We start from the raw sequence: 23,954 nt of genomic DNA, 5'->3' as shown, positions 1-23,954 counted from the left end.
TGTGGATCATATATAGATAACAAAGTGATGGCAAGGGAGAGAACCAATGTGATGTCAAGACTAAGAACCAATTTGATGCCAAGACTGTAAACCAGTGCGATGTGAGGATTGTGATCCCAGGAATGTGAACCAATGCAATGCCAAGATTATGAACCAACTGAGACCACATATAATATATAAAGTTGAACTCATATCTAATTTACAGAGATGCAATACCAATATAATCAATGCAGAGACGAGAGCATATAGAACAGGACAATGTGAAGACCATTGTCATGTTTTCAAAATATAAACAATGTCAGTGTGATATACATGATACTCACAATTACATTGAGACCGATCCAAGAGCGACATTCAGAGCAATTATAGTGAGACGAGAGTGAGATTGTAATATTGTTCCAAGAGTGAGAGCATCAAAAGCGAGTGTGTAAGATTGTTTCAAGAAAGAGAGCATCATACCTATTGTAGACATAGTGAGAGCGAGATTGTAATTATAGATATTTGAGCAGGAGATCATATTGTTACAATGAGGTTTCCCCCTTCAATGATCTTCCAATGAGACATAAAGGGTCTATATATATAATTTGATGAGGAGACTTAGGGTGACATAAGATGACTTGATAATTTGGAGGGAATAATAACATTTGAATTAAACATATTTTTCCAAATAATAAAAACAACAATATTTCTCTTTTGACTAATTTGATTTCTTCTTTGACAAATGTAAATCCTTATTTTGGGGCACGCGGGTTCGCTCTTCGGGACTTAAGGTTTCCCTTTGGGGAGATGAGTCCCGACACTACCCAATTTTAACAAAATAGAAGTGGGTATAGAGTGGAAGGGGGATGGTATCGGGGGTCAAGACAAGAGTTAGGGGAAGACAAAGAATTAGGGGAAGAAATAGATTTATGAAGATGATAAATAATTTGATCATTACAATTTTGATTATTAATTTGATCCTTACCAATTTGGTTATTACTTTGATCATTACCAATTTGATTATGTCCCCCCTTAGACTATCATCAGTGCCATTGGAGAACCTACTCATGCTCTTGGTCAATATCTAGCCAAAAACCTTCAACAATTCGTGAAATATACCTCCTCTTACATTAAAGATTCCTTTGATTTCATTATCAAAACTAAGGACATCCATGTTGATGAACATGATATTTTAGTTAGCTTCAATGTGGTGTCTCTATTCACAAAATTCTCGGTTCTTGAAGCCATCGATCTAATCTCAAAGCTTGTAGATTTTGAAACCCTTAACCTTTTTTCAAATTTGCTTCCCGTCTACCTTATTTTCTTTAAAAGGTACCATCTATGAGCAGACCGAAGGTATTGTGATGGGTTCATCTGTATCTCCAACAATGGCTAACATCTTCATGGAATACTTTGAAACCAAAGCTCTCGAATCTTGGCATCAAAAGCCAAAGTGCTAGTTTTGATTCATAGATGACACTTTTCATTTGGAAACATGACCTACCTACACTTAACGCCTTTCTCTCCCATCTCAATAGCATTTCCACAATTGAATAAATCCCTCTTGTTCTTAGATTTCCTTATCACCTGGTAACTTGATGGTTCTCTAACCCATCAAATCTACAGAAAGAAGACCCACACTAAGTGTTACCTTCACACCCATTCTCACCACCATCCATCCCAAAATTCAGTTGCTCTAAAACTCTTATCTCCTGAGCCTTTAAAATCTCTAATCCCCAATTCATTCCCTCATAAAAAGCCCACCTGTTCCAAGATTTTAGAGCCAACGGCTATACCTTATCTTATATTAATAAAGTGTTTTAGGTTGCTTCAAATCCTAAGTCCAACCTCTTTGTTTCCGCTCCTCCTTAGGGCTTGATCTCCCTTTCCTACATAAATGGAACCACCAATCTCATTGTTAAGATCTTGTCAAAAAGGAACATAAAAACCATTTTTAAACCCCATAAATCTCTTAAGAAAATATTCTAGTCAACCAAAGATAAATCTGACCCCATGCTAAGTTTTGGGGTTTACGAAATTCCTTATTCATGCGGGAAGTCTTACATCATCTAGATAAGTCTTCCCTTCAAACCCTGCCTTAGAAAACATATAACGGATACCAAAAATCTATGGCTATCAAAGTTCGTCACTATTGAGCACTCTTTTAATACTAAACACCTCATTTGCTTAGATCTATCCAAAATCCTAGCCTTTGTCCCCTTTTATAACTCTTGAATCATTAGGGAGACTATTGAGATTGAGAAACACCCCAACAACTTCAATAAGGAAGATGGCTATAAGCTAATCCATTCATAAAAGTCGATTATCCATCAACTCGCTCATTGATATGGGTCACCCCCCTCGTTATCTTCTTCTTATTCCTTTTCTTTCTAGTCCTCTCTTTTTTTATTCCCTCCATCTTTATCCTTCTTTATCCTTTATTCAAAAAAAAAAAAAAAACTTGGTGATTATTTATTAATTAGAAATTATTTGAATAGTTTTATTAATTTTGATCTCTAATTATCCCCCCCCCCCGCCCCCCACACACACATATATATAACTTTCAGCTCCTACTTTCCTCATCCCCCCCCATCCTTTCATCCATGCCCCCTTCTTTCCAATCTATTATCCTTGATCCTTAGATCATATTTACATATATTTATATTTATATTGTTGAGATTTAAATTCTCATCTCTTTCTCTGCTTTCGTATTAATTGCATATTAGTTTTTAGTTATGTTATCCTATTTTGAATCTCTTAATCATGGCGCTCCATTTTATCCCTTATTTTTATATTGAATTTCAATTATTTAATATTTTCAACCTTTTGACTTGGTCCTTCAACCTTTTATCTTCAACAACTACCTTAATTAATTAGTATTATTTCTTAATGGCTTCTTTGAATTCTTCTCTATTTAAGGCTCCTCAACACTTGTTCGATATCTTTGTGCTTTTTAGTCCCTGATGATGGGTGGAGTGTCCACCCGAAACTTCGGACAAATTAAAATCCTTACATAGTTTCTTCCAAAAATTCTCCATAACGCGAACATCTACACTCTTATGTTTTTATTTATGTCTCTCACGAAAATCATTTTTGTTATATATACCACATTTTAATTGAATACAAAATGAATTACACATCTCCTTCATATTGGATTGTAATACTAATACTATTTTTAGATACTGAATCAACTCTATATTAAGTGATGAAAAGATTACTCATATTCTGAGACTAAAATTAGAAAGCAACTATAAATTATTTTTTATTTTTTATTTTTTACTTTTAATTATTTTATATTATTTTATATCTCTATATAAATTTAATGTGAACTTAAGGTGGAAATTGGAGTATTTTAGTTGTGGCCACATTGAAAAAAAATACTAGTTTTATGTCATTGTGTGACATTTAGGGAGGGTTCGAAGCCATTAGTTCATGCATTGTGTGACATTTAGGGACGGTTCGAAGCCATTAGTTCAAATGCATGAGAGAAAAATTTGGTTTTCTACAAAGTCGACCTTGGGTTTTATGTAAATTTTTAGGTTGGCATAATTTCGTTGCCGCATCCTCACTCCAATCCAATACCCAAGGGATGACAACAACACAATTAGTTATCCATACATACGAGTCCTTTTTTGTAGCTCAGTCACACGAGACCCGTCATTGCTTTGTCTGGCTGGTAAAGTAAGCGGAAATGGATCACAATGTCATATGAGGTGTGCTACTACTCGTTTCGTTTCCACATACCTTATTTATATTCACATGCTCTTTTCCATGTCATCAGTCGCATGAAAACTAATGCGGGTGTGCTAGAGAAATGAAGGATTAAGCACACAATTTTGGTCCCAACAACTTTCATTCTTTTATAGAGACGACAAATAATTAGGAAAAAAATAACTAGCATTTGCACCAGATGTTGCAAAGAAAACGCCGTAAGGCATAAAGTGCGGAAATCCATTATCCATGTAGTGTGTGCATTACTCAACAAGGTGGATCTCTTTAAATTTGTTGCAAACATTTATGTTATTGCATTGCTAATTTATTTAGAATCTACTACTACCTCCTCTTCTTGGAATATTAAATTTCTTATCACCCCATGATGACAATCCCTCTAATTATTGGAATCACAATTTTTTCCACTTTAGTGGGTTTACCGTCAACCTAAAGAAACATGAATTTGAGTCACTCAACTAAAAAGAAATTGCTAATTATCATGTTTTGAGTAAAAACAATTAATAACTCATATTTACAACCCTTGAAATATTTACAACCTTTTAAGTCTTGTATTTATAACTCATATTTATAACCCTTTAAAATGAAACTAACTATCTATATTTTTATTAATAATAAAAAGAATCTTCTTTATAAAACTGACACTCACATGCTACTCCTATTGAAAAGGAATCAATACTCTTTGATAAGCAATATTCTTCGATAAGCAAGGAAAGCATTATACTCGACCTCAGGGAACTCAGTGGGAAAAATTATCAATAACTAATTAATATTGATTTGCATCAATTTCTTTTGGTCCAACCAACAATTAAAATCCATCCCCTGCCACTACAACAATAATACACCATATATCACCTTCCCATTAAAACTGAGAATGAGCTGCAAGTAACTGTGAGAACGCGGATGCCTCATAAGCATGGAGTTAAGTTTGATCCCTGAGCTTTGCTACAATCCTCAACTGTAGAAATATTGAAATTTTTAAGAAGACTCTGACCATTTCATAAGCAGCTGAGTTGACAGCAAAGTTTGTCTGTTGCTGAGTCCCAATCATAGAGATGTCTATATGAGTTATGTCAATGTCTAAGTAGAGCTGTTGAATATGGAATGTCGGTGTAAGTCCTCATCTCTGTCCAACTTATGTCAAAGCAAGGATGCTACATAGGAAGAAAGAATTGGTTAATTGGTTGTGGATGATGGCATTTTTGCTAGAAAATGCAATATCTCCTTCATTGATTTCAAAACTCCATTGCTTCACTTGCACCTATCTTCTCAGGCTTTCATATTGATAAAAGCAATGTAGAAAATTTTGGTTGAGTTAGTTTCAAACCATAAAATCTACCCCAACTTCATCTAATGGGCCTGTAATATAGCCTTCTTTCCCACATTTTCTTGATTATAAAATAATGTCAAAGTAAAACGAGAGTTAGAAATATTTTTCAACAATAGTCACTTGCATCAAATGATTATTATCTCGCTTGGTTTTCATCCTTATGGCTTAATATGGACGGACCATTTTCTGCAAGATTAGGAAAGCCTACTGTGTCTTTGAAAGATCGATTTGATTAATGGACATAAGTTAAAAACGCAGTGATCATCCTGTAAACAAATATGTATACTCTATATATATCAAAGCAGCAGACTGAAGGCACTGAATTTGCCCATTTCAGACTCATATATGATATATCTATTCAAATGTTTACATAAACCAATATTTCATCCACAGTGGCTAAGAGTAGTATATATCAAAGACTGAAGGCACTGAAATTGCCCAATTCACTCATATATCTACTCAAATTTCTACACAAACCAATATTTCATTCACAGTGGCTAAGAGTATATATCAAAGTAGCAGACTGAAGGCACTGAACTTGCCCATTTGAGACTTATATATCTATTCAAATTTTGAAACAAACCAATGTGTGATCCACAGTGGCTAAGACTATCTATCAAAGTAGCAGACTGAAGGCACTGAACATGCCCATTGCAAAATTCAGACTCATATCTATTCAAACTTTTACACAAACCAATGTTCATCCACATAGGCTAAGAATATATATCGAAGTAGCAGATTGAAGGCACTGAACTTGCCCTTTTCAGATTCATATATCTATTCAAACTTTTACATAAACCAGTCTTTCATCCACAGTGGCTCGTGATTTTCAAAATTGTTATGTATGCCATAATAAGCACTTCACGAATCAACTAGGAATTGAAGGCACTTTCACAAAGAATATAATAACAGAAAACCAACGTATTCTTGCACAATAATATTATTGATGATAACACTATGCATAAATTGCTATTGCTTTGTTGTAAGCCACAGCAGGATCTTGATCTTCCTTGGCACAGATGTTACTGTCAGATGGATTGAGATGAATTTTTGCAGCCCCATTCTTCAATCCAACTTTATTCCTTTTCAATTTTGGGGCCATGAGAATCTGATAGCAGCCAACAAGTTTCTCCTTCTCCTTCTCAACCATCTCACCACCATCTTTTTGCTTTTCTTGACCTTTGCCCTGTTCCTTGCATGCACTACTGTTGAAGTCTTGACAGCGGGATTGCTGTTCTTGGGCATCAACAACATTATTAGGTTCAATGGACAGTAATTTTCTCACAAATGAAGGCCTGGGTTCGATAGGATTCCCCATCAAATCTCTAAAACCCACAGCCCCCCAGTTGCAGGGATGAATCTGTTCATTCTGTGAAGATCTACTCCATCAAGAATCATGGTGCCAAGGTTGAGAATGCCCTGTGGGTGACCAGAAGGACGACGGACCTGCAGTGCCAAGAAACTCATCCCACTGAAATCTGTGCTCCCGTAGCCCTTGAGGAGAGTGGAAAGCAAGACCCTCACAGTGCCTAGCAGGGTATCCCTAAGGCAACCCACGCAGTATATCTCCATAATCACAGCAGAGGTTTCACAGCGAAGCAAACTCTCTTCCACTCTGAATATGGCCTTGTCGTTCCAAGTAGGGTTTGCGCCCCCTGTTCTATCAATTTGCGTCGTCAGTTTTTTCTCGAAATTGATCCATACAACACAGTAGGTCTGCATCATGCCAAAAAGATGCATCTCCTTCAGATCTTGCGCTGAGATGATGTTAAGCTCCAGCTGTGTGTAAGCTTGCCCCATGATGTAGAGTGAATTTACTGCACAAGGAAACGCAATATTCAGAGACCACCCTGATTGAAATTATAGGAGCAGAAACGCCATGAATGAAATCTTTTGAAATCTGAACATTGTATAGAACTGACTTATAAGACAAAACACATCATAGACTCTCTAGCTCATGATGATGAAAGCAGATGGAAATCAGTGCAGAAGGCCACCCCAAATGGTCATGATCGAAGCCAAGAAGCAGAAAAACCCATTCATAGATACAACAATAATGGAACAAACAAAAAAAAATTGTACCAAATCCATTTGTTGTTTCATTTTAGAATTTTATTGCTGTGATTTCCATTTCAAAACTCCATTACTTCACCTGCACCTATAGTCTCAGGCTCTCATATTCATAAAAACAATGTACAAAATTTTGCTTGAGTTAGTTTTAGATTATAAAATCTACCCATTTCAAAACTCCATTGCTTCACCTGCACCTATCTTCTCAGAATCTCATATTGATAAAAGCAATGTATAAAATTTTGGTTGTTAGTGTTAGACTATAAAATATACCCATTCCAAAACTCCATTGCTTCACCTGCACCTATCTTCTCAGGCTTTCATATTGATAAAAACAATGTAGAAAATTTCAGTTGAGTTAGTTTCAAACCATAAAATCTACCCCAACTTCATCTAATGGGCTTGTAATATAGCCTTCTTTCCCACATTTTCTTGATTATATAATAATGTCAAAGTAAAACGAGAGTTAGAAATATTTTTCAACAATAGTCACTTGCATTAGCTGATTATTATCTCGCTTGGTTTTCATCCTTATGGCTTAATATTGACGAACCATTTTCTGCAAGATTAGGAAAGCCTTGTGAATCCTTTAGCTTCAAAGTAATTCTTTCAGATCACTTGCCTATCTATCTGGAGTCTAGACCTCTCAAACGAAGAGGCCTAAAAACATACCATTTTCATTTGAACAGCTGCGGTTTGGCAACCCAGACATAGAAAATAAAATCCAGTATTAGTGAAATGAAGACACTCACATTACATGAACAAAAATGTGAAGTTTCAAAGTAATTCTTTTAGATCACTTGCCTATCTATCTGAAATCTAGACCTCTCAAACGAAGAGGCCTAAAAACATACCATTTTCATTTGAACAACTGCAGTTTGGCAACCCAGACATAGAAAATAAAATCCAGTATTAGTGAAATGAAGACACTCACATTACATGAACAAAAATGTGAATCCTTTCTAAGAAGCTTCAAAATGTAAAGAAAAAAGCGGAACAACTAGGTTTTTGTAAACATATTCAAAAGAAACATGAACTGGAGATAGAGATGGTTAGTGTTGTAAAAGAAAAGGAATTGATATTGTGGCTTGAAAACGACAGATGCTTCCTTTATACTTTTTAAGTGCCAAGCATAAACCACCTTCCAATCTAAGGAAGGATAACAGTAAGTACAAGGAAGACCACAGATGCTTCCTTTATACTTCAATTGTCAAGCATTAACCAACATTCATAAGGTAGGTGCTTCCATAGACTCTATCTGACCATGTGACCAACCAGCCCAACTTAACAGCCATGACAGCATCAACAGATCAGTGGCCCCTTGCGGGGCCACACCAGCCCAACTTAACAGCCATGACAGCATCAGTTGATCAATGGCCCCTTGTGGGGCCACCCCAGCCCACCTTTGGGCAAACCACTATGTAAGAAAATGAAAACTTGGTGGAAACTGTAGCAGCAAGCCACTTTCACCTACCCATCTTGTCTCTCATGGCTAGTCTTCAAATGAATAGAGGAAAGATTACCGAGTCATGAACTTTTAAATGAGGGCATATTATCAAAAACCTTGAATGAGACTCATGAGAATCTATAAAAGAAAAGAAGAAGTCAGACATGCCTAACTTAGTGGTTGATACAGTGCTTAACCACATTAATCACCCTCGTTCAAAAACTAGAAGGCATAAAGCCCTGTGTTAGTAAAAAGTTCAGGAATGCGATTCTAGCTGCATATGTCAGGAATAGTAAATTAGAGGACGGCCAAAAGTTGTTCGACAAAATGCCTGAACGAAATGTAGTTTCATGGAATACAATGATAGCAGGATATGCTCAGATTGGACGCATGGAGGATGCACGCCAATTATTTGAGAAAATGCCCAAACGAGATGTTGTGTCATGGACTTCGGTTATTACCGGATATGCCAAGAATGGATGCTTTCAAGAGTCATTGGATCTCTTTTCCTGTATGCATGAGGGGTGTGTTTACCGGAACTAATTTACATTCACCGGTGTTTTGAGTGCATGTGCCAGCCTTGAAGTCTTGCTACCAGGCAAGTAGGTCCATGCTGACAGTATTAAAATGGGTTTTCAATTTGATATTTCTGTGGGTAATGCAGCGATTAACATGTATGCCAAATGTGGGGAATCATAGATAATGCACGACAACTGTTTGATACAATGCCTGAACGAGATGTAGTTTCGTGGACTTCAGTGATCGCAGGATATGCCCGGAATGAGCATGGCAAAGATGCATTGGAATTCTTTGCCCGAATGCTTAGTACTGGTACAATGCCTAACCAGTCCAACCTAACTTGTGTACTGGGCATATGCACGAGCCTAGCAGCCCTTGAAGATGGCAAGCAAATCCATGCTCACACTGTCAAAACCGGTTTTGTGTCAAATGTAAACGTGGGCAATGTCCTTGTTAGTATGTATGCGAAATGTGGGGAAATTGATGATGCGCGCCTGTTCTTTGAGAGGATGTGTGAAAGTAATGTGCTGTCATGGAATTCTATGATTGTGGGATATGCAGAGAATGGAAGAACAGATGAGGCACGGCAGCTCTTTGATGAAATGCCTGAAAGATATGTGGAATCTTGGAATGTGATGATTGTGGGATATGCTCGGAATAAAAAAACATTTGATGCCCGGGTACTATTTGAGAAAATGCCCAAGGCAAATGTCATATCATGGACTGCTGTCCTTACAGGATATGTTCAGAATGGACAAGATGAGGAAGCCCTGCAGCTTTTTTCTCGAATGGGACAATCTTGTGTGAAACCTAATAACTCCACCTGGGCAGTTGTTTTAAGTTCATGTGCTGGCCTAGCAACCCTGGAACAGGGCAAACAGGTTCATGCTCAAATAATCAAAGTGGGATTCGAGTCAGAGGTTTTCGTGAGAAGTGCCATAGTTGATATGTATGCTAAATGTGGGAACCTAGATGATGCACGGCTATCATTTGATAAAATTTACAAACCTGACACGGTCTTATGGACCACAATTATATCAGCATATGCTCAGCATGGACATGGCAGGGAGGCATTACTACTCTTTGAAGAAATGCAACAAGCAGGCTAGACTCCAAATCACGTTACATTTCTTGGTGTTCTGGCTGCATGTAGTCATACAGGCCTAGTGGACAAAGGTTGGCACTATTTCTTATCCATGAGTCAGCATCATGGTATTAGACCAAGAGTGGAGCACTATGTCTGCATGGTAGATATTCTTGGTCGTTCAGGGCACTTGGATGAAGCAGAGGACCTTATCAACTCCATCCCTTATGAGCCTGATGCTATTCTGTGGAAGGCCTTGCTTGGTGCTTGCAGAGTCCATGGAAACCTTGATATAGGCAGACGTGCAGCAGAACACCTTTTTGATTTGGAACCTCAAAATGCAGCTGCCTATGTCTTGCTGTCAAATATTTATGCTGCTGCAGGCAAGTGGGATGATGTTGCAAAGGTGAGAAGAATGATGAAAGATAGGGAGATAAAGAAGAATCCTGGATGTAGTTGGATTGAAATCAAGAATGTGGCGCACAAATTTATTGTAGGAGATAGATCACACCCACAGTCAGAAAGAATTTATGCAATGCTGGATCACTTGTCTAAGCGGATGAAGGAGGCAGGATATATGCCTGACACAAAATCTGTACTGCTTGATGTGGAGGAGCAGCGCAAGTAACAGAGTTTCGTTGTCACCACAGTGAGAAGATGGACGTTGCCTTAGGGCTTGACAATACAGTTCCATGGTTGCTTACTTTTATAGTCACAAACCTTTGAATTTGTTGTGATTGCCACAACAAATTCATCGGGGGTGAAATTGTTGCTCTCGATGCATACTGATTCCATTATCTCAATTGTGGAATTTGATTTTCGGGGGATTATGATTTATCTATGATAATAATTTAAACTCCCCTCATTCATTAATTCTTCATTTATGATGTAATATTGGAGAAATGACAACAGGTTCAAAACTGCAAAATATTATCTGATATATAAACGGTGCCATCAACAACACAGACCTGTTTATTTTTAAATCAAGGTACAGGATTTATGTGAAAACACTTCTCAAATAGCATGTCACCTTTAGGACAACTTTTCATGCCATTCTTAGTATAAACATATTAGAAGAGCTTGATTTCTATCACATTAACAGGAAACAATGAAACAGCTGAATATCTTTGATGCCTAGGCATGTCTGCTACTTCTGACAGAAGCTCTTGTATTATTGGGTTCTTCTCTCATAGATTTTTGGATCTCTGTTAAACACCATTGTTTTTTTTTCTGCTCATGCATCTTAAGCCTATCTACTAATTTCTATTAACAGAAGAAAGCTTGTGGCTAAACATTTTTGAAAGTGATGAACTTGAACTTTTAAGTTTTTCTGATTTGAGTTTTGGCACATACCAGGAGAAAGTCACAGAACGCAGCATCATATTTTCTGATCTTGTGTCGAGTACTCTATGAACGGAGCTTTCCCAAAGGTAAGAGACAGACATGTTAAAGCAAGTAGGCTGACAAAACAAATATAATGTCCAACTGAATAGATATAAATGGAATTTGAATTTATGCATCACATTAGGGTAAAGTAAACTAAATTTAAAAATGGTACACTTGCAATTTTTTTTTTGATGTTACAGGGAAGACAAACCTCGCTAGGATGCATCCATCAATAAGCAGCTATATTGTAGGTTGATAAGAGTTCAAAACTTCAAACTTTCAAAACAAGCTAAATTCAAAATTTTGATCAATCTTTCTGTAGGAACACGGTTGACGAACATTGTTAAGATTCACAATCCCTCATTGCTGATTGCTTTTTCTTATCCTTCTGCAGGTTATTGCTTTTTCTTATCCCTCATTGCTTATTGGAATTTATGGTTCATCGTTTGTATAATCCAGAGGAAACAAATGTGAATAGGATAGGGTTAGGGTTGATGAACAATACAGTGATCGATCCGGGCGCTAGAGAGTGCCTTCTTCTTCGAGCAACTCTACCAATAGGCCTTCATCTTAGCAACCTTATGAGTACGAGACACTTATTTTTTCTTTAATTTCTGTTTGAAATGTCCAGAAATGTTTTTAAGTGAAACTTTATGTTCTGCGCTTTAGGGATTATAGGTTGGGCTAGTCGTTCATTGCTAATTCTCTTAGAATTAAATGTTCAGGACGAGTAACTCACATGTTGTTACTCTTCGCTAGGGTTTTAGGAGAGGTAGCTTACTTGTGCGAGGTATTGCAACTTCGTTTAATATTCCCATTCGCGATTTCCTTCTTTTAATATGCGAGCTCCGGTATGGTGATTCTACCCTAACTGCTCTAGCCATAACTTGGCTTTGCCTATTCCACAAAGCCTGGATAGTTTCTCCGGCACTTCTGCTGCAACGAACCGGCTGAAAATAGTGCCAACCGGCTGAAAATAGTGCCATAAATATATAGTTAGCCTTCTGAACGTTTAAATCGCTTTAAATTGAATGAATTCCATCGAAATCCTCTCTCAGGCATTTGCAAGTCATGCACATGCAAGGGGGTAAGAGTACAATAATACGATATCTACCTTACAAATTTGAGCCAGGAAAACCATTGATCCGCTGCAGGGGATTAATGATCTGATTTGCAATAGATGCGCCTCTGCCTTCGAAATACCAGCTGCATAACCTGAAAATATGAAGAAAACCCTTGTTCATGGAGCAAAATATTATCGATATAATAAATTAAATCGGTTGACAGTTCGTAAGGAAGATAGCGGACAGTTATTGCAGGATCGAACGAACAGTCGCAGTTAGTGCAGGATCGAACGAACAGTCAATTCAAATCAACGGATAAGGATTACCTAATCGTCTAACACTAAAATCCAATGACACATATTTTGACAAGAAAGCAATTTGGGGAGTTAATCTCAGAGGGAAACACCTTACGGCATAAATATTGAAAAAAGGAACAAAACATAGCATATTCAAATACACTAAACTATCATTCTCATCGTAATCTACATTCAGTGCAGTCACAAAATAGCTAAAATCCTTTAAAACCCGTTAACAGTTTGCGAAGTGTGTGTTGAAGCAAATATCAGTGCAGTCACAAAATAGCTAAAATCCTTTAAAACCCGTTAACAGTTTGCGAAGTGTGTGTTGAAGCAAATATTTGGCCCCGTAGGGACAGCATCCATATGCAATTAAAACCTGCAAACTACATTATATGTGAAGTGAAATACACTGGTGCATCACATAAAAATATGTTTGTTACTGATATTGTTGATTTGGGCTAAGCACCCGGGAGTTATTATCCCTACACTGAAATGACCGAGCTTCATGAAATACGCTGTCTATTCCTCTCAGCACGAGGAATGCCTGAGATTCTGTTGGCAGTTTGGTTATTTTTCAAACTTTATTTCCTTTGTTTGCCTTGAGAGATTATTTATAGAAGAGTTTACTAATCTGGGGTATACAATAAAGAAAGCAGACCAAACTTAATCTTGAATACTTGACCTTGATAGATAAAGAAGCCCCAGAAAATACGCTGAAAATCCTCTTTATTGCACTGCAGATTGCAGTGATACACTAATCTCAAAAGTATAAGAGCCCTCCCTCTTTACTGTACTGCAGATTACAGAGATATCCTCCCTCAAAAGCATAAGAACCCTCCCTCTTTACTGTATTGCATATTAAAGAGGTAATTTTCTGAAAAAAAAACATAATAAAGCGTTTGCAAAACCCTTTGACAGGATACTTCTTGAGAAGAATTTAAAAACTGTTACCATTTGGAATGGAAGGGTAAAGAAGAAAACTGTTTTGTGAAAGTTGATTGTAATAAAAGCTGGGTTAACCTTACAAGCATTAGAAAACTGTTACCATTTGTAATGCAAGGTTAAAGAAGAAAACATTTGTAATGCAAGGTTAAAGAAGAAATATGTTTTGTGAAAGTTGCTTGTAATAAAAGCAAGGGTAGCCTTACAAGCATTAGAAGTAACGGGATGATTAGATCTCATAGAACAAGGACATATTTCCATTACAGTATCTTTAACCTTCCACCTGGTATTGGACACAAATCATCAGTGAAACCAAGGATACTTAATCATAGGGAGAAAGTTACTATAAAAATTGTGTCATCCCAGTAAAACCTGTAACCAGAGATAATGCTTCAAGTTGGTGATTAACGGAAAGAATCCAGCTTCGATGGCAAATATTTTCCTCTACTTCCCCATTCATGTCTGGGCATGAATTGTAAGTGTTGAAGGAAGCACTTTCTTCTGTAAAACAAAATAGCATTTAACATTTTTTTAACGAGGAAAAGTCCCCTATTACTGGATGCTAGTGTTGTAATAGCATTTCTATTTACCTTACATAAAGCTGCATTACATTGTAAAAACAAAGCCTCACTGCATGTCCCCTATTACTGGATGCTACTGGATGCTAGTGTTTAAGTAGCATTTCTATTTACCTTAACATAAAGCTGCATTACATTGTAAAAACAAAGCATCACCACATGTCTAACATATATATGGATGGAGTTACAGACTTCAACTCCTACTATATGTTTTTGGAGTTTGGACTATTTATTTACAAGAAAACCAATCTTTTAATTAAATAAAAGCAGTTTGAAATCCTACTTCAAGACATTTTCAATGAATCCTGAAAGCAGTTTCAGCATCTTATTTCAAGACACTTTCAATTGATCTCTGAAAACAGTTTCAACTTATGCATTACATTGTAAAAACAAAACCTCACCACATATATAACATATATATGTGTGGAGGTACAGATTTCCATTCCTTTTGGAGTTTGGACTATTCTATTTCCAAGAAAAGCAAGCTTTTAATTAAATAAAAGCAGTTTAAAATCTTACTTCAATATACTTTCACTTTATCTCTGTAAGCAGTTTCAGCATCTTACTTCAAGATACTCAGTTCATCTCTGAAAGCAGTTTCAGCTCATCTCTGAAACCCATTATCCAATGATTATTAAAGTAAAACTCATACAGTTATCTAGTTTCCTTGAACCACTTGGGCTTAACACCAATGTTGAAGTTAAGATACCAGAACCCAATTGAACTTCATGTCCAAGAGGAAAAATACAAAACAATACTCTCAATTATTTTAAATTGAACTTCAACCAGACCTAATTTAATTACAGAGGAAATAGTCATTTATATCTTTCTGTCATCATCCTAATCTCTTGCACATCGATTTCAACTCATGGAATATCTAACGCCACATTTCTCAAGGATTCGATTGCCACCAAACGCTACATTTCCCTATCTTGCACATGAAGCTGCCAATGCCAGGGATGTCATGCTCAACACGAAGCTAATGAAAAGCCCTCTCTTCATTGTAGGTAATACCCAGCGACATGATAAGATTCAGAGAGCTGAAACTTCGCACCTTTCGAGACCAAGGAAAAGATAATTACAGGGAAGCAGAACTGTGTTTGGAAGACCAGGAGTCACTATTCACAGCAGGTCTTGTTAGGGAAGAAACGTTGCTCATTGCAGAGATGGAGAGTGGAATTGAATAAGCAGATAAAGGGGCCCTCATGGGAGTTCAGGGAGGAGTATCGTGCTCACAGGGGGATGAAACAGCAGTGCCTAATGCGGTAGGTAATGAAGACATTTTATCAGTATCATAGATGGGATTCGAAGTAACAGCATAGACGCTCTGCCGCTTACCATATTGCCTCAAAGATTCATTTTTTGAAGAGGCCGAGAGTGTATGATTACTTCGCCATGGGGAAGACCTGGGAGATGAGAGGGAAGCGAATCGACCAGGTGCCGAACGAGGGGAAGTGCCGCATGAAAACGGTTGGGAAAGCAAGTCTGACAAGTTCATGGGTTGAGGAGACGGGGAAGGGGGCTTCCAATAGCAACCGGATTCTTGCATCCTCTGTTGCTGCGGCAGCAATCCAATCGAATACAGGTCCCGCCATTGCTTCTGTAGTTGATAACAACGTTCCCGCGTATTGTTCTTAGGAGGCAACTTAGATTGTTCTTAGGAGGCATCTTTAGAGCGAACAGGGCATTGAGATTTTGCCATCCCTTGCTCTGAAACAGAGGATGCAATCTTATCTTCACCCACAGATTCTTCGTCCTGCATATCCTCTTTATTCTCTTCTTTGATAGTGAACAGCAACCTCGGTCCTCCCGCACCCCTGCATATAGAGACTATCGTTGCTACTAATAACGCTGGGAGTAGTCCGGAATAGAGTTGCTGAAATCTCTGGATCTGATGCCTCCTGTATCAAGTGAGAACCCAATGAACCCACCAGTCCTTCACGAGTAAAGTTGAAGCCATTAACGGGGGAGCGTTGGATTATCCAATTCCCAACTGTTGAAGCCTCCCTCCATGGATTTAGGGACAACATTAGTGATCCTCCTCCTATTTCAAGGACTCCGGCACTTCCAGTAAAATAAGTAGTAGACTTCGGCCAGGAGCACCTGCACGAATGACTAGAATACAATAATCAGGCCACTGCCATGGTTGAATTATCACTTCCTATTTAGAACGCTGAACAAGACCATTGTATAACAAAAATACCATTTTTTTTGCCGCCATTGTCTCTCTGGTCCAAAGCCCGCCATTTCAATTCTTGCATACTGTGAACAAGCATCGCCAGAAAGCACAAAAGTCCAGGTCTATTGTTCAACTTTTCAACCGGATACAAATGCCTGATTAGCTAAATAATAGTTAAGTTAACAAACACCATAGTTGCAAACCCACCTCTGCTCTTTATGAATCTGCCCTCTAGTGGTTATGGCGCGGCAGTGTTCTGAATGCAGAGTCGAACTGAAAATTCCCAAAACACACATATCAATACAAAAAAGTTCAGGTGTTCAGTGCATACCTGTAAAGCACCGCCAGAGTAGCATGCTCGGGCCGCGGGCGAAGCAAAAACATTTGCGTTGAGTGTAAATTAAAAATAGTTCGTGTCAAAAACCCTTGTTCATGGAGCAAAATATTATCGATATAATAAATTAAATCGGTTGACGGTTCGTAAGGAAGATAGCGGACAGTTATTGCAGGATGCAACGAACAACGAACAGTCGCAGTTAGTGCAGGATCGAACGAACAGTCAATTCAAATCAACGGATAAGGATTACCTAATCGTCTAACACTAAAATCCAATGGCACATATTTTGACACGAAAGCAATTTGGGGAGTTAATCTCAGAGGGAAACGCCTTACGGCTTAAAAATCAAACAAAAAATTCAACTTACCCGGATTCGTAAAGAGAGATTCGAACCTATGACTTTGATTCAACTCAGGATGGTTGAGCTTAGGATTTTCTCAGGCCAGCGAACAATTGCTTTTGATTCTGTTGTCGACCATTCTTAAGTCATTGAAAAATTGGAGTTAGTGGGCATAGGGAGAAGGAATCACAATTATTACTAGCAATTGCCCTAAAAGGTGCAAAGAGAGGCCGATAGGATTGTTAATTTGGAATTGTTGAATTGGAAAAATTGTACTTTGGTTTGAAATAATAATTGTTATATTAGATTTAGGTTGTTTAGTGTGTTTGTGTTAAGTTGGTAATACACAATTAAAGAAATATTGAGATGATGAAAGTCCCATATATAGCATTTTGATGAGAACATCATAATCCATGGCAATGAGATGATTCTTCACCACATGATTGATATGATACACCGTACAATTCATTATGCATTTGAACCATAGTGTACTTTTATTTATAGTGTCCAAATCTAGGAATTTCCCTTGGATTGCGGAAGATTTAGTTCTCAAACAAGCATGCTATTCCAATTATTTCCACAAATTTGGTCTATTTTGTCTACTAGTTGAATTTTTTGGTCGAATCATATGTCATTGGCTATTCTGCTTCCCAAGTTGACCTGATCATTCAATCAATCCCAACCACTCATTCAATCATCGATCGACTTCTCCACTAGACGACCACTTGACTATATTCAATTTACCAACTAACTCTCTCTCGTTAGTGCATCTCGTGTGTTGTTTTGGAGTGATTGTTGGATTTCATAGTATCTAATAAAGAGATCTAGGAAGATTCTCTAAAAGTTGAGGCAATACTTTAATTGTGTTTCAAATCTAACATTTCACAACTTAAGAGTCAATAAGAAAGTTGATTTCCTATATAGATTCATGGCTAATTAAGCTATGAGTACTAACAATTGTATGCACTTACTAAAGAAAGGAGTTCCATTTATATGGGATGATCCATTGTAAAGATCATTTGATAAAGCCTTTGCCTCAACCCCTTTATTGAGTCCTCTAGAATATAGTAGAGATGTTTTCTTGTATCTTGCAACTGCGAAATCTAACACTAGCATGGTACTATTTTAAGAAGATAACAAGCTCTAAAAACACATTATTTATTCTCTTAATAAAACTTTACAAAGTTTTGAACTTAAGTACATCCACACAAAGAAGTTAACGTTCATGATTAGTCATTTCATTCACACAAAAAAGTTAGCATTAACCATTGGCCATACCATCTAATAACTTTGAAGTTAGTTACTCATGTAAAAGACTACAATAATCATTAATGTAAACCCATTCCAATAATATATCTTAACTCAATAGTTAATCAATAACAAATACAATAAATGGATTGCAATTCAAAAGAAAAGAAAAGAAATTGTTAAATTTGCATCAACTAAATCCAAAATAATCTTTAACCTTTACAAAGTTAATTTCAAAATTACCGTGTAAAGATATTAATGCCTATGAAAATGGAGATACAAATTCCTTTACGAATGGGTTACCTTTCTCCATTTTTTCTAAGAATAATAATATTGATTTCTATAATTTAGGCCAACAAAATGTTTAAGCTTATAAAGTAATATAGCATGAGTGAAAGTTACATTGATTGGATTAATTTTGTATTTAACATGTTATTTGAAATTTATGCATCCTACATTATGATAACGCATATGAGTCCTATCAAATAGATGACACATTTTAATATTCATAGTTTTAAAATGTTTAAGGAATGATTTCATTTTTTTTTTAATATATAGAAATAAAATATTATTTTATTTCAAAATTATATCTTATAACTTATTTGTTTTATTTTTCAAAGGGTTTTTGGCATATTTTCTAGTGTAATTTTTTTTAAATTTGATAAACATTTCTAGAGTTTTTCAAAGTTCTAAATTTATATATACAATAAAATCTCATTTTAAACAACAAAAATTAGTTGACAAAAAAATTATTAGATTATAGAAAAAAACTCTAAATCTTGAAAATATAATACACATTATATTTCTGAATCTTTTAATTTAATTGTATAATATAACATATTTGTTTTATTTCACAAATGATTTAATGGTAAAAGTCTCAAATTTTATGTAATTGATTTCGAGTTAAAAAGGTAAAAGTCTTAAATTTCTTGTTATGGATTTATAATTAGAAATGGATTTTTGTTAGTTTGGTTGGCATTAAACTAAATGTAAAAGTTCTCATTTACTACATATTATTTGAAAGTCATATGCCAGAGTAACAAGCCCTAACCCCAAGAGCATCTAAGAGAAACTTAACAACAAGGACTCGATCAATTGAGCTAACCCTTAAAGCTAGAATATTTTTACTATTATTTAAATTTAATATTTACTATTTTAAAATATTTATGTTTTATTTTATATTTAAAATTTAAAATTGAAATTAATAAATTTGATTTTAAAATTATAAGTCCAATCCACCGTCACCACATTTTGATTATATATTTTCTTTTTAGAGTGTGGGTTAAAGATCATATCAAATAACCATGTGGGCTGATTGAAATTATATTTCGAAAATTTGGAAAAAAAATCTGGTTGTTGCGTGACTCCCTATTTCACTCCAATGGATCGCCAATTTTGGTCCAAATGCATGGCCTCCGCAGCTTGAGGATTAAAGGATGGTGAAGAGCAGAGCACGCACATGTGTAATACATGGTACGTATTTTCGATAGAGGACGATATTTTTGGATTCGACAACATTTAAGCATCCTAACAAAGAAGTTGTTGTTTAGAAACTCTTCGGCAAAATCACATAACCAATTTTTTGTCGACGCGTTTCGAACCAACCAGTGTGGTTCATCGTCAGGACAAGTTGAAGAACCAATCCGGCTTAGCTTGATTAAATAGAGCGTGCAGAGACTCCAACGGCTATATTACTAACGGCTAAATTTGACCTAATGATCAAAGTCAAACCACTAATATTCTTGATATATTTAATTCTTATTATTCTTAGAAAACAACTAAATCGGGTAAATAATATATTAAAAGAATTCATTTGTTAATAAATGTATATGTATATCTAAAAACAAATAATATATGATTTATTATTATTAAAAATTAGCTAAGATTAAAAGAATTCATTTTAACTAAAGGAATTCGTTTAATAAAAGGTATAACATATAATATTTATATAATCCATATTTAAATATAGTGGTCAATAAATTAATAAATAATTCATCTTTGTTAAATAATCTATATTTATTATTATTCCAATATTATTTAAATATAAACAAATAGTCTTAAATTACTATTATTCTTAGAATTTAGTTTCGTTAGGTAATTGTATATATACTCAATAATTATTTCAATCTAATGGTCCATTGGTAAAATATATTATTTTATTTTTACTTATTATTTAAATATAATGGCCCATTCGAAATTAAAATAAGTTATATATAATAATTTATATTTATTAAATAATCTATATTTACTTAATAATTTATAATTCCAATATTATTAAAAGCAAACAAATAGTATTCTTGTTAAATCTTTATTATTCTTAGAATCTAGTTACATTAGGTAAATACCATAATTTGAAGTATATGTTTATTAATAAATGTATATCTATAAAAATAACTAACTCAAACTAACTCAATACTATTGGTATATCCTATATTTATTAATAATAATTTTTATTTTTCATTTAAACCTAATGGTCCATTGGTAAATTAGATCTCCTCTTATAATTAATTTAATAATTTATATTCTTTAAATGATCAATATTTATTGAATAATCTGTTATAAAATTATTAAAATTAACTATGTCATTAGGTAAATATATTAATACTTATAAGGTTTAAAAAGGAATTTTCACTAATTAAATATATAAGAAATTAGTTAAAGGGAATTTCAAATCTAAAGGTATAGTAGACTTAAATATAAATGCATAAATGATTGAAATTATGGAAACAAAAATCTAAACTATTTTTAATATACCCAATAGTATCATAAACGGGATAAGGTTAATACAATAATTAGCCCGAAATTAATTTATAACCTATTCATAACTCATACCCCCTATAATAATAGGACTAAACCGAAGAATACTATGGGATGCAAGGATTAACGGGGAGAAAACCCGGGAAGAAAGGAGGGACCAACCGTCAAAAACAAAACTTAAGGAGAGGGAAGACAGAAACCCTAAGACTTAACAAAAGGGGAATGAGGAGGCTAGGAAGACAAGGCTGGGACCCAGCAACTGCTAATCTTCCAGCCATCATCCCTATTAAGATTGTTCGGCCTCTTCTCAATCTCTAGGGGTTGCTGATAATCCATATCTTGTCGAGAGGGAGTGTTGAGATTGCAACAAGATGATGGAGCTTAGTGAAAAGAGTCGCCTTCACTAAGTGGGCCCGCAGGCTATTTTTGGCGCAAGTCTATTTTTTAGACTATGTCTATTTTTAGACATATGGATCATGTCTATGGATTGCAGGTTGCTGTTTATGGATGATTGATCAAGTTGGAAAAAATAGATGGACTTCTATTTTTTATGAAAGTGTGAGTGATCAAAGTCTATTTTTACACTGGCTGTCAAAAATAGAAAAGTCAAATATTATTATCTCACAATAATATTTGGACTATAAACTTAATCTTATTCTCTCGGAGCACTTCAGTTTGAGCTACAGAGGTGGCACATGCAGCTGTCAGAAGGAAATACGCTTTTCTTATGAGTCAGTTGAGTTGTTGCATGCATGACTTCAGTTAGAACTCAATCAGTTGAGTTTGGTGGAGTTGATTGTGGAGTTGATGGAGTTGTGTTCAATTTAGCTTTGTTAAACTAGTTGTATTTAGTCTAACTAGCAAATAGACTAGAGATGAGTTGGGTGAATTAGTTATTAATTAATTCACAAGTTATTAACTCATAATACAACTAATGAATACATCAGTTAACTCGGTTGCATGTCAGTGCATGTTCAGTTCAACAGGGACAGGTGGTAGAGAATCAAATTGCTATCAGTTGTGACTATAGTTGTGCACCAGATCTTGCACAATCAAGGGATTGAGTATGCCAATGAGTTTGCTCACGTATTTGCCCACATTATAGCTTGTGCTCACGTCCAACAAAGAGTGAGTGACTATTTTGCAGGTGAAAAACGAGTTTGGTGAGCCATTCTCATCAGTTCTTGAGCAGGTATTGAGCAGTGGAGGCAGGCAAGCAGTGGAAGAGATTTGGAGATCAGATCTGAGCTGTATTGTGTGTAACAGAGGTGGAGATACTTGTGAGAAGTATTATGTTGTGTAATGTTACATGACTCAATCATTAATATACAGATAGTTGGGGTTTTTAGCGAGATGCTTTCCCCGGGATACATACTGTGTTAATGTGTGAATGCTCTTGATGTTTTATTGTTATTGATGCTGCTATATTGATGATCAACGTAGAGGAGCTTATGTATTGTGTATGTATTCCGCAATAGTACATGATCAGGATAATCTCTGTTGAATATGTGTTAAATTATTCAAAATTTCTACATGGTATCAGAGCGAGCTAGATAATTGTAGAAAAAGTTTCTACATGGTATCAGAGCTGCTTGATTTGTAGAAGAGATTTTTACAGGATATCAAGCGAGGGTTGATCATCAGATCTACTATTCAGGAAGTGTTTACATTCTATTTCTCTAGGCAGAGTCTGTAATCGGGCCAGGTAGCCTCTGGATTCATCCTTCTTTTGGAAGGTGAGATATCCGGTGAATGCCCATACAGTCAATCTCTGTACGAGAAATATTGTGTTCTCACGAATTCTAGATTAGAAGCAGTTGAGTTGGAGCTGGTGGAAATTCGAATTTGCAGCAGTGTTGTTGAAAATGTCTTTCAACGGATTGCAAATGTTATTCCAAAGCAAGAGCGACCTGGCGCTCAAGGATACACTCAGTAACAATAAAGGTGAGAATGGATCTTCATCAAAGGTATCTGATGAAGAGAATTGCGCTTTGGCTGCCAAAGCAAAGAAGGGGAAGAACAAGAAAGCTTCTCATTCTGGTGCGAAAGGCAAGAAGCAGGATATGTCCAAGGTGAAGTATTTTCACTGTCACCAGCATGGACACTATGCCCCTAATTGTCCGCAGAAGAAGAAGAACAAGCAGGTTGCTGGATCTTCAGCAGGAGAGGCTCTAGCCTCACAGTTTGAGCTTGATTTTTCATTGATCGCATGCTTGGTTTCAAGTGTGATGGGATCAGTGTGGTTCTTGGACAGTGGTGCGTCTTTTCACATGACGGGAGATAGAGATTTGTTCTCTGATCTGGAGGACAAAGATCTTGGAGTGCACATCGAGATGGGCGATGATGGTAGATACAGTGCGACCGGTATCGGTACCATTTCCTTTGAGAGGGAGTCTGGTAAACCCTTTGTATTGAAGGAAGTCATTCATGTTCCAGGATTGAAGAAGAATCTCATCTCAGTGGCGATGTTAGAAGACAAGGGGTATGATGTTGTTTTCAGCAAGGGAAAGGCCTTCCTGCGCAGCAAGACAACTGGTGAGACCCGGAAGATAGGGGTTCGAGTGAGGAACCTTTATCAGTTGCATGTAGATGGATGCGCAGCAATGGCAGGCAAGGCAGAAGGATTGGTGAGCCGGGATGATGGCGAGTTGTGGTACAGGAGATTG

General features: G+C 36.1%; 1 protein-coding gene and 1 pseudogene across 1 annotated transcript; both read right to left on the bottom strand.

Annotated features, from left to right (window-relative positions):
* Positions 1-5,888: 5,888 nt before the first annotated feature.
* LOC149221876 (protein SRC2-like) lies at positions 5,889-12,508 on the bottom strand. Its single transcript, XM_089383050.1, has 2 exons — positions 12,326-12,508; positions 5,889-6,855 (listed from the first exon to the last, which is right to left on the bottom strand). The coding sequence occupies exons 1-2, from the start codon at positions 12,426-12,428 to the stop codon at positions 6,356-6,358; spliced, it is 603 nt and encodes a 200-aa protein (XP_089239176.1). The 5' UTR covers positions 12,429-12,508; the 3' UTR covers positions 5,889-6,355.
* Positions 12,509-12,949: 441 nt separating this feature from the next.
* On the bottom strand, positions 12,950-17,089 carry LOC149221875 (uncharacterized; annotated as a pseudogene).
* Positions 17,090-23,954: the final 6,865 nt, after the last annotated feature.

This window comes from Pinus tabuliformis, chromosome Q (genome assembly GCF_031772625.1).
Source record: "Pinus tabuliformis cultivar Carrire ecotype Pingquan chromosome Q, CPIR1, whole genome shotgun sequence".
NCBI lineage: Eukaryota > Viridiplantae > Streptophyta > Pinopsida > Pinales > Pinaceae > Pinus > Pinus tabuliformis.
This window is presented reverse-complemented; position numbering and strand designations above follow the sequence as displayed.